The sequence below is a fragment of the Pristis pectinata genome, chromosome 17 (assembly GCF_009764475.1).
Source record: "Pristis pectinata isolate sPriPec2 chromosome 17, sPriPec2.1.pri, whole genome shotgun sequence".
NCBI classification, from domain to species: domain Eukaryota; kingdom Metazoa; phylum Chordata; class Chondrichthyes; order Rhinopristiformes; family Pristidae; genus Pristis; species Pristis pectinata.
The window spans coordinates 14,637,400-14,649,712 of record NC_067421.1 but is presented as its reverse complement, the minus strand read 5'-3'; the positions used below and the strand labels follow the sequence as shown (position 1 = coordinate 14,649,712).

At 40.8% G+C, this 12,313-nt stretch overlaps 1 protein-coding gene across 1 annotated transcript in view; it reads right to left on the bottom strand.

The window, feature by feature from the left end:
• The window catches only part of susd2 (sushi domain containing 2), an 81,079-nt gene extending 69,062 nt beyond the window's left edge, over window positions 1–12,017 (bottom strand). The window contains exon 1 of the mRNA XM_052032127.1: window positions 11,789–12,017. Within this exon, the coding sequence (XP_051888087.1) occupies window positions 11,789–11,888 (100 nt within the window). The 5' untranslated portion in view covers window positions 11,889–12,017. The remainder of the gene's footprint in view (window positions 1–11,788) is intronic.
• Between the last annotated feature and the right edge of the window lie 296 nt (window positions 12,018–12,313).

Genomic DNA, 12,313 nt, shown 5'->3' with positions numbered 1-12,313 from the left:
TCAATGCCCTGGGAATGGAGAGTTGAAGTGAAGGATTGTTAGGCAGCAATCTCCTTGAAGTGGCAGAACCATCTTTGATGTGCACTTCACAGTTATTACTGCAATATTTTCACTGAAGATTCGAAGGTAAATGAATAAAGAGTGATCATACTATGATGAGGAAGGGAGAGACTTCTTATTGAAATGAAAGGAGTGAAAAAAGGAATATTGTCGATTCCTGGCTTCCTTTTTTTAACTAGAGAGGGAGAAAAATAAATCATACATTTTTCATACCACATAGAAGGAGGCCATTTGGCCCATGAAGTCTATGTCTGCTCTCAGGACATTCCCATCAATCCTAATTCCCCACTTATTTCCCTATAATCTATTCTCTCTCACATGACCATCAACTCCTGCCTGATTCTCCAACCACTCAACTACATTAGGGCAACCTACAGTCATCTATTAACCAACCAGCACGCCTTTGGGATGTGGGAGGGAACCCTCATGTACAAAGGGAGAAAGTGCAAACTCCACACAGACAGCACCCAAGGTCAGGATTGAACTCGGGACTTTGGAATTGTGAGGCAGCAGTTCTTCTCACTTTGCGTCGTGCCACTGAATCAAACTTGGTCTTCTGACCATTCCAAGTGGTAGTTTGAAGAAAAGGTGAACTAAGCAGAAATGGAGGGCACATTCAACAAAAGAATGATGACTGAAATGAGATGAAGCGGCTACAAATTCAGCCAACTAATATTACACTTAATTTGCAATTAAACTGATAGTTACTCCACAACCTGGTTATTACATAGATCTGAAGATCTGATAGAACAATTTAGTTTGCTATAAAATAATCCATGGTTAGGAACTAGATATAATAATGAGCAGTTGGGCACAATGAGATATCTGTATGGTTATGTCTCCCTAAGTTCATTGACCACAGATAAAAACATGAAGACATATATTTACTTAGAGAATGAGCTGTTGATGTTACTAGTTACTTCATGAATTGATCGGAAACTATGACCATATTCAGAAAAAGATATAAACTGCAGTGTAAATATTACATTGTGTCAATCATAAACTCCATTTACAGACATCCATAAAATTTTTCATCTACATCAATCTCAAGTAGAGTTCAGCCAAGTATTAACAACTATATCTTCATGACAGAGCATAAATAAATGTGGCGTCAACAATCCACACACTGTGTAGTACAGAAACATGCTATTTGGCAATACAATGTCCCATACAAGGCTTTTCCAACCCCTCCAGATCTCACATTACCTGCACATCCTTCCTGTCTATCCTCTCTCATGTGTTTCCTGATTCTTTCTCCATGTAGGATAAGAATTCCCTTTCTTATCCTTGAAAATATATTTACTCAAGTCAAATATACTAATCGGGAATGCATTTGTGTGGCACTCACCTCAGCCTGTGTTTGAGTTCCATACACCCACCTGTCTCAGGGAACATGAAGTTGACCTAAAGGTTTTTAGCTACCAGTACATTGGAGATGTCTTGTGAGAGCATGTACGACAGACACAATATCCAATGTAGATCATCAGGGGATCATACTGCTTCTCACTCCTCACACCGGTCTATGTTTGGACATTAAGGTGGTTGACAGGTGAAAAATATCCAATACAGGCCTACAGTTTATAATAGGAAGACAGGAATCTTCATCATCTTAAAATTAAATTGCATCTAATAAAAACACTTCACACAAAATAGCCAAGGTTTTGGAATGGACATCATAAGAAGCAGTTGAAAGGACATTAAAAAGAAACTTTCTTCCAAGGCCTAGACAGCAATGGACCTGATGCAGGTAAATGGGATTGGTGTAGGTAGATGCAATGGGTAGCATGAACATGGTCAGCTGTTTCTGTGTTGTACCACTCCATGACTTTACGATTCTATTTCTTGGAAACTAAAGGTACTAAGGGATTTATAAAGAGAATAGGAAACTGTGATTAAAAAGATAGAGCTTCTGTGGCCAACTAACGGCTGCAACATGGTTATGGACTAAATGATATACTCCTGCTCTTATCTTTTAAATTGTTGTTTCCTCAGGTTAAATATATTAATAGGAAGTTAATTGGAAATAATTGTGGACATCAGCATCCAAACAGTAAGAGCAACAATTTAACCAAGTAATGGCAAAATTATGAAAACAAAGATAAAGACAAAAAAATGAAAATTAAAGCAAGGTAAGCAAAAGGCATGAAAGCAACTCAGGTTATCACTGAGTGTAGACACCCACCCTTACCTGCACACTTAATTTCTAACTAAACTGATAATCACCCCATGTGGGAGAGGAACCAACCTTGATCAGGTTACCACTGATTTGCTGTTACAGTCTAATCTATTATAAAATACTGTTACAGTCTAATCTATTAAAAGATAGATCATGGCCAAGGAGTAGCAGTAATAATGATTTTGGACAATAAAGTGACAGAAATTTCATATCTTCTTGGCCACAAGTAAACACTAAGACATTTATTTATGTTAAAGACTCACCTTTTCAAGTTAACAGTTACCTGCGATTGGTCTTGGAAAAAAAACACATAAATAACTGTTTAAATATTACATTTTGTTAATCATAAGCTTCATTTACACACCATCCACAGCACTGCCTTAGAACACTAATCTGAGCACTTAGATAAAGGGAAGATTGTCTTTAATATTCACAGATCCGATCAAGTTTTAATGGATAGGCACCAGACAATACCAAAACAGATGTACACCCTCTGTGGTGACCATGTACAATCAATATCCAGTTGAACCCAAAATGACACATAAATGGCCTGAAATTCATCTGGAGAGTTAAGGCTTACTGAACATTCTTTCTTGCCTTTTATCTCAGTGGGGACTTTATCCTATTTGTTTTAATGCTTTAAGAGTTTGGAAACTTTTATGTCAAATAGTACAATTTCAAAGCCAGTAGGATAAAAGGTGAAAGTTCAAATTAAGTGGAGGCAACATCTGCAAAGGCTTCTTCACAACAGTTGGACTGGGTTTCCATGTAAGGAATGGAAACAAAGATAGTAGAGTGATTCAGGACGCAGTGTGATGTTGGATTGGGAGGATTGTAGGTTTTGGTTCAGGGATGGGTGAATGGCTTTCCTCACCCAAATTCTTCCAGCAAATTGCCTTGGTAAACATTAGAGTATGATATGGTTTAAAAAAAAGATAAAGTTAAAGCTCTGGTGTCTTGCACAACCTTGGGTCATCTCAAAGCTCTTTACATCCACTTAATTATTTTTGAAATCTCAGCACAGAGAGAAAAGGTTTGTCACACTTTGCTAGGAGGACTATTTAGTATTCTCTTCTGTGCCCATCTGCATGGAAAATATAAAGCAGTAATCGAGTAGGTTAATGATAGACATTAATAACCGTCTGAGGCAAGAAGATATCTCACCTTGGCATTGAGAGTTATTGCCCCCCCATTTGCTAACTAAATTGATGTTCAGGTTATCACTTAGATATGAAGATTTCATATCAAGATTTAATCCATGATAAAGTAATCCATGATCTAGAGGCAATAATAACATTCTATTCCTTGAAATATGAACTATTTCTACCTCTATTGCCCTAGTTCTGCAGTTAATTGTCTCATATTGGAGTATGGTTTTCACATCTTGTCGCCTCATTATAGGAAGGCATTAAAACAGGAACCAACCTGACTTTACCTGTAGTTGATCCATCGGATCATCACATTTTGTCTGAATGCCAATTTGGATGTCAACCCAAAAAATCATGACATTGAGACAACCTTGCTGAAAGAAAGATTGTTTTCATTGTTTCCTATTTCCATTATAGGGTCCAAAAGAGATTTATGGGAAAGGTTCCTGGGATGAGGAACTACAGTTAAAAGGTTAGGTTAGAGAGGCTGGATCTGTTTTTTTGTTAGAAAGAGAAGGCTGAGGGGAGAGTTGATATATAAAATATATAAAATAATGGGGGATCTGGACAGAGTGGATAATGGAGGCTGTTCCTTTGGTGGAGGGGTCCTGGAATGGAGATCACAGGCATAAAATTAAGAGAAAGAGAATTAAGAGACTTGAGGAAAAACTTGTTTGCTCAGTGTGTGGTTGTATTCTGGAATGCACTGCCTGCACCCTAAAATAAATGGTGAGGAAACATTTCCATTGCTATGGAAAAGATGGCAGGAAGTAGAACTGGTGAGTTGTTCTGGCAATCGACATTTCAGGTTGAGACCTTTCATCTGGACTAGAATGTTGGTTGTCCATTTCCCTTCACAGATGCTGCCTGACCCATTGAGTTCCTCCAGAAGCTCATTGTTTTGTTCCTGATTCATAGATCCAATTGATCACTGACAATGAGAATTTTAATGCATTAGATAATTGGGAGAAACTTATAAAATATACAACTAATGTCCCAGTAGGGACATTTTAAATCACAGATAATTTACTACTTTTGACATGATCTCTCTATTTTCTTTAAAGTTAATACCGAAGCTTATAGTTTGTAAGCTTTCAATTCAGTTTCTGTCAATGATATTAGTGGGTGCCACGTATGTTGACATTGAGAACTGACCACCTTTTTGGTGTGAATCGTGCAGGAAGTGCTTGGTCCAATTTCCCAGTGGCCTGAACTTCAGCAGGAAATGGGTGCAAAAACCTCACAGGCACAAGGTGCTTTAAAGAATAATTCATGCATAAAACCTGGCACAACTTGTGTGCTGTAGACCTGTTGTGTTTTCCTCTTTTGCACTATTTATTTATTTTGGTAACTTACGGCAATTTTTATGTCTTTATGTCTTGCACTGCACTGCTGCCACAAAATAACACATTTCACAACATATGTCAGTGATTCTAATTCTGATTCAAATGTGCCTGATCTTAGGCAAGTGTGTATCAGTGAATGAACATGAACGATAGAAGCAAGATTTTGTTAGCATCGTACAGCCTGGAAACAGGCCCTTCAGTCCAATGAGTCAATACTGACATCCAACATCCATTTACACTAATCCTAGACAAATCTCATTTTATTCTCCTCATATTTCCCTCAACTCGCCCCACATTCTGTGACTCACCCTCCCACTAGTGGTGATTAAACTAAGATGAAGGGATTGTTCTCTGAGGACTGGGTAGTATAGGATAAGTCCTTACACACAGGAATTTAAGAGGATGAGTGGGTGACTTCATTATAAGCTTTAGTGTTCAGAATGGGTTTTGTTAGTGGTTAGAGATAGTGTTAGTGGTCACTGTTCAGAGACTAACCCCTCTGGTATGGGAGTTTAGAAATTGGAGACTTAGTCTCAAGATAGGGGTCATCTCGAACCAGAAAACCCCTTTACTGCGAAGTCTGTGAATTTTCAGACATTCTCTTGCTCAGTGGACTATGGGTGTTCAACACTGGGTATCTTCCTGACTAAGATCAATGGATTATAGATACTAAGGAAATTAAAAGTAGTGAGAATTAACCAGAGGTTTTACTTGGGTCACTGGACCTGGCACGACCTCACTGAATGGTGACACAGCCCACAGGGTCCTCCTGCTTCTGCTTCTGTTCTCATACTCTTGGTACAGTCAGGATGCGCAAGTCATCTGCATAAGTATCTGGAGGCCTGGACCATTGACCTAGACACAGGAGTTTCTTTCCCACCAGAGCAGCGGGGAATTTAAATTCAAGTAATTCTATAAATATAGAATCTATTTAAAAAATCCTTCCATATGTAGTGATGACAAATAAATTACAGCATTGTTGTAAAAACCCGGTAGTTTCACTAATGTCCTTCAGGGAAAAAAATCTACTATCTTTGGCCTTTATGTGACTCCAGACCCATCAATGGTTCTTAACTGCCTCTTGAGTTCAGGGACCACAAGGCATGGACAATAAATGCTGGTGACGCCAGTGGCATCTACATTCCATGAATGAATAAATTAACGCAAAAATTAAAGTGTATCCACAATGCACCCATCTTTGTAACATGGACAAACTTGGATACGTGGTTTTCTATTCAAGTCATTTATAAACCTTGTGAAAAGTTTCTACTCTATCATAGATCCTCCCAGGGCATCACTCATCACCAATTAGTTTAGTTTTCCAAACTAAAACCAGAAAATGCTGCAAATACTCACCGAGTCAGACAGCATCTGTGGAGAGAAAACCAGAGTTAAAATGTCAGGCTAATAGCCTTCCCTCAGAATGGAGAAAAGTTATAAATCAGACAACTTTTAAGTTGCCAAGAAGGGGGAAGGGAGGAGAGACATAAATGAAATGGAATAGGGTGAAGACTGAAAGAGGGTGGATGACACAAGCGGTGGTGGTGCTGGCTGCGAGAGAGTGAAACCCTGGTAATCACAGCTCACCTGTCTGGAGAAGATGAAAATAGGAAATGAATAAGAAATAGATGAGAGAAACAGGGGGGGGAGAGAAACCAAAGGTGGAACGGTGATTTAAAGTGCCACAGATGCTGAAAACCTGAAAGAAAAAGCAGAGAACTCAATGGGTCAGACAGCATCTGTGGAGACAGAGAAGTATAGTTAACATTACAAGTCGAACAATTGCAGAACTGTCCGTTTTTACAACTTAAAGGTTCCTGATCCTGACCAGCTCATTTTCACCATGGTCATCCAATCCCTCTTCACCTCAATCCCACACCAAGATGCACTGAGGACAAGCAATTCTTCCTCAAACAGAGGCCCGACCAGCCCCCCTCCACCACCACTCTGCTTTGTTGAGCTCATTCTAACATTGAACAACTTCCCCTTTAACTTTACTCATTTCCTCCACAGGTTCAAGCTATGCCTTGTCGCTTTGGGGAAATAAATGGAACAGTCCTTGTTTCAGATCTACTCAAACCCCCTCCCTCGCTTCTTTCTTCCAATTTATTGATGAATGAATTGATGCTTCCTGTTCTGATACAGAACCCAAACATTCCATCACATTTGCTGCCAACTTCCATCCTGGCTTCACTTTCACATGGACCATCTCTGATTACCCCTCTCTTTCTTGTCCTCCACCTCCATGTCAGAGGAGAGGTTAGCAGCCAACATCCATTGCAAGCCCAAAGACTCCCACAACTATCTCAACAACATCTCCTCCTACCCTGCTCCCTGTAAGGACCCCATTTCATCCAGCTCTATAGCGTCTGTTCTAATGATGATACTTTCCACACCAAAGCTTCCAAGAAGTCTTCTGTTTTCCCCTCACCGTTGCTTCCCTTCCACCATAGTTGACACGGCTCTCAGCTGCATCTGTTCCATTCCTTGCACTTCTGTTCTCACTCCTTCTTCTGCCACCCAGAGTTCCCCATGGCCTCACCTTCTACCCCATCAGCTGCTCCATGTGACAGATCATCCTCCACTTTCAACATGATGCCACCACCAGGTGCATCTTCTCCTCCCTTCCCCTTTTAGATTATGAAGTGACCGTTCCCCTCCATGACACTTGTCTTACTCTTTCATCTCTGCCAACACTCACTTCTCACTGTCAGAGATGCAGCACCTGCCCTTTTATGTCTTCCCATCCCACCTCTTGGGTGAAGCCAAAATTCACATGTAACTCTCCCAGTTTTGTGTTCTAGTGTATAATTTATGTTTAATTTATGTCTTTCTTGTGAATGCTGCTTATATGACGCTCTGTGCCTGTGATGCTGCTGCAAGTAAGTTTTTCATTGCACCTGTGCACACATGTACTTGTGGCAATAAACTCGACTTTGTCTCGACTTTGCATTTGGAGATCACAACGTGATCTCTTCTACATTGGGCAAATAAACTGCAGATCATGTTCGGTCCCAAAGGTGAGCCTGAGCTCTGTCCCACTTCCAAACCTACCTCTTCACCTTTGGCCTCTTACACTGTTCCGATTTAAGTTTCAGGAACATGTCATCTTCTGACCAGGCATGTTACAACTCTCAGGACTCAATTTCAGATAACCAGCCCTTCCAGTTTGTATCAGAACTGCCCAGAAAGATCATGAATTTGTAAGATTAATTTTACTTTCTCCCTGATGCTGTCTGACCTACTGAATACTTCCACCATCTCCTGATTTTATCCCAGTTTTCCAGCAACTGCAGCTTTTTGCTTTGAGGATAGTTATCCAGTTTTTTATTTATTCATTTTCGGGATGGGGGCATCGCTGGCAAGCTCAGCATGTATTGCCCATCCCTAATCGCCTGTGAGAAGGTGATGTTAAGCCACCTTCCTGAACCTCTGTAATCCTTCTGGTGAAGGTCCTCCTACAGAGCTGTTGGATGAGGAGTTCAAGGATTTAAACCCAGTAACCATGAAGGACTGATGATATCTTTCCAAGTCAGACTGCGCCGTGACTGGGAGGGGAACCTACAGGGTGATGGTGTCCCCATGCACCTGCTGCCCTTGGCCTTCTCAATGGTAAACCTGTGGGCTTGGGAGGTGCTATCGGAGAGGCTGGGTGAATAATTGCAGTGCATTTTGTGGACAGTACACACTGCACCCATTGTGTGCCATTATCGGAGGGAATAATGTTTAATGTTGTTGATGAAGTGCCAAACAAGTGGACAGTTTGGTCCTCAGTGGTGTCAAGCTTTGAAAGTTGTTGGAGCTGCATTTAACCAGGCAAGTGGAGATCATTCCCTCACACTCCTGACTTGTGTCTTTTGATTTCAGGAGGTGAGTCACTCGGTAGAAGATATCCAGCCTCTGACCTGATCTTGCAACCACAATATTTATGTTGTTGGTCAATGATGACCCCCTAGGATATTGATGGTGGGGCACTAGGTGATGGTAATGCCATTGAATGTAGATGGTTAGATGTTCTCTTGTTGGATATGGTCATCGTCTGGCACTTCTGTGGCACAAATGCTATTTGCCACTTATCACCCATACCTGGATATCTTGCTGCCTGCCAGCAAAGATAGCTTCACTTGCTAAGTTGTGGATGGAATTGAACATTGTCCATTCATCAGTGGTCATCCCCGCTTCTGACCTATGATGGGAGGAAGATCATTGATGAATGAGCTGGAGATGGTTGAACTTTAGACACTGCTCTGAGGAGCTCCTGGGGCTGGGATGATTGACCTCTGACAACCACAACTATCTTCCTTTGTATGAAGTATCTCTCTAACCTCCAGGTGTTTTCCCCTTGATGCCCATTGACTTCAGTTTTATCAGGGCACCTTGATGCTACACTTTAGTCACTGTTGCCTTGAGGTCAAGGACAGTCTCCATAAGGACTGTGCAGTATCACCTTTACCATAGATAGATGCATCTGCCAGAGTTAGATTGGTGAGGATGAGGTCGGGTAGGTTTATTCTTCACGGTGGTAGGCTCACTACCTGCTGCAGATCCAGTCTGGAGGCATACCCTTCAGGATCCAGCCGGCTCGGCTGACTAACCACTGCTGCTATTGCTGCAACAACTTTGAAATGTTGTTTATTAAGCTGGTTGACAGCAAGCCAGACCTGAAATAAAACACTTACTCGGCACATTAATAACACTAACCATGCCTTAATTCAGCTTTTCACCCCCCAAACAGCTTTTCACAAATTTTGCCAAACAAAATGCACTCAATATTTGATCAGGGAAACACCTGCTTCTGCTTCCATCCACAGTACACTATTTTCCACCTGTCAACCTTCTGCCAAAACTAGCAAAACTAGCAAAGCAACAGGTAATAACAGTGAAGAAATAAGTAAACTGGGGAGAAGTACAGGAATGCCTGCTTCCTGATATCATATGGATCAAATTATTTTCCTGTATTGTGCAGTTCCCAGCTTGGCAACTCCCCTTATTCCTCTCCATTCCTGTCAGACAACAACAGAGTTAACATGCCAGTATAACTAATCATTACTATCATAGCTAAAAGTATTTCTGGTGTCTACGGCTGCATTTGACCTGACATCATGTGTCATTATCATTATGCCTGAGTTACAGAAGGAACAACACAAGTAATACAGCCTTGGAGAGCAGAGAAACTCAGTGCTGAATGAAGCGTGGAAGTCCACCATCCAAACTGATCCTATGAATAAATGGCCTTGTTGCTAGGTGTATTTTTGAAGATTCGTAGACTGTCTTCAAACTTACTTTGTAGACAAAGTGAGTTTGAAGACAGTAACTTGTCCCCTGCCAGTAGAATTGAGCTTTTGAAAGAAGAACCTTATTTTCATTTCCTAGCCAACTAACGACCAACTTCACAGCTGGACATGTTGTAAACATGAATCCTTGCTCTACCAGATTGTTAGGGGAGAATACAACCTCTTCAAAAAATTCAGGATTGCCTTACCCAATTTGGAATGGACTGAAAGATAAGAAAGAACAAAATGTGAAGCAGGCTGTGGGGAAGTGGATGAAGCTGCATCAGAGTCAGTTGTGGTGTCTCCCATTTTTCTCCCATTGCTGAATGACACAATATCTGTGGCTCTGAGGAGCACTTTACCTCTGAGTCAGAAACTTAGAGCTTCAAGCCCACCTCCAAGTTCCAAGGGCACAATCTTAGCTGAGAGTCTCTGCAATATTTATAGACTCCTCCAGAGTGAGAAGACTTCTTTAGGATGAGTTATTAAACCAAGGACCAGTCTTCCCTGCTAACCCGACTAACTTCGACCTCTCTTTCTGAGTTCTGATACAGGGTCCCAGACTTGAAAGATTAACTGTTTCTCTTTCTACAGTTGCTGTCTGTCTTGCTGAGTTTTCCCAGTATTTTCTGGTTTTATTTCAGATTGCCAGCATCTGCAGTTCTTTTTTATTTTCAAGTAGTGTTCCTCCTTTCAGGTGCACGTAATAGTAATCTTGCTCAGTACGACAGGAACAATAGTGTCGGACATTCGGTTCATGTGCTTGACCGAGGAGCCAATGTTGCGAAGCTACCATCCGTGGAATTGTGACTGAACACCTCTAAGTCAAATTCCCACCTAAACAGGATTAGTGGTATGACTTGAAGAAGTCACAGGCATTTCCCCTGTTGTCTCCCTCAACCAACACCAGCAAAACAAATTCTCTGGTCACGTATCTCATTGCTTTTTGTAAGAGCTTGCTAGATGCATATTGGCAGCAATATTTCCTTACATTTTCACCATTTCACTGTCTATGAAGCTCTCTGGGACATCCTTAGCCAATATAAAATGCTATATGAATGTAAACATATTGTTCCATTTGAACAAACACACACACACAAGCACACACAACCATCAGATACGTCTCTGCGATTGTTGGACCTCCAGTACATCAACATATGAAAGAAAGCAAAAGGATTAAAAGTTATACAATCTCAGTACTGAGGAGGGAAGAACTGGGTTCCAGTGAAATGGGTCTGTTGAGTTCCTGAAACAAAAACAACATGATTATTGCTTCACTTGTTTCTGCGGCAATATCCAGTCACAGCAGAGCAAACCAAAGACTTATCAGGCTGAGCCTCCCAGCCTAATGGACACCAGCACACACACTGGGTCTGTCAACACTTCCCCCTAGTCTTGATGCAGCTTTCAGAGTTTTATGTAAAATAAACTTAATGTGGAAAAAAAATAGTTCTGGATGGAGATTGTGCAGGAAATGTTAAATCAATGTTAGAGAGCAGAACCATTATTTGTCATGGTGTCCTATCCAAAACACAGGGAAAGACATAGACCTATTTTAAAAGTGGTTTGAACTCCCCCCAGAAGTGATGGTCTTGAACATCTTGCTCCATAAATTGTAAACCCAATAATTATGCACCTTAACTCATATTCTGATCAACTCTTAATAATAAAAAGTACTGAATAAGTAAATGCCAAAGAACCTAGATGAAAGATACACAAGTATAAGAAATAAAAAGGCAACAGGATTAATAGTGTACATATTTCCAATTATTTATTTCAACATACCTGTTTGAACCGTAGAGTAGGAAATAAGTCCAGTCACTAATAAACAAAAAAGTTGTGTCTTCTGTCCTTCGCCTTTGACCATGGTGAGGTCTTGCTTCATTTGGGGTTTTGCGTAAGTGACAGGAGATTGAGTCCGTTAATATCTTCAGAAAAGCTTACAGAGCTCACACAGGAGAAAACACTCACTCTTATTTGTCTGGGAGAGGAAATGGAACCATCCGCTGCTTGGAATGCCTGGGGTTTAAAGATAACCAAGTAAGTGAACAATGAAACTGAAGGATCATTTATTGAACCTAATTTTGTTTCAAAGGTCAGTTCTTGCTGATGCTGTACATGTTGTATCACTGCCCCTTTCCTCACCTTGGCTGTACTGACCCAATTACAACATGATGTACTTAGTGTCCTCTAATATAGACTGCAACGTATCATTGAATATACCCAGTTTGATCCTGACCACTGATTTTTAATGCAGGTGGCAATGCACCAGCCCACACTGATCCCGTGCTGCTTCTGCCTTCCAATCAT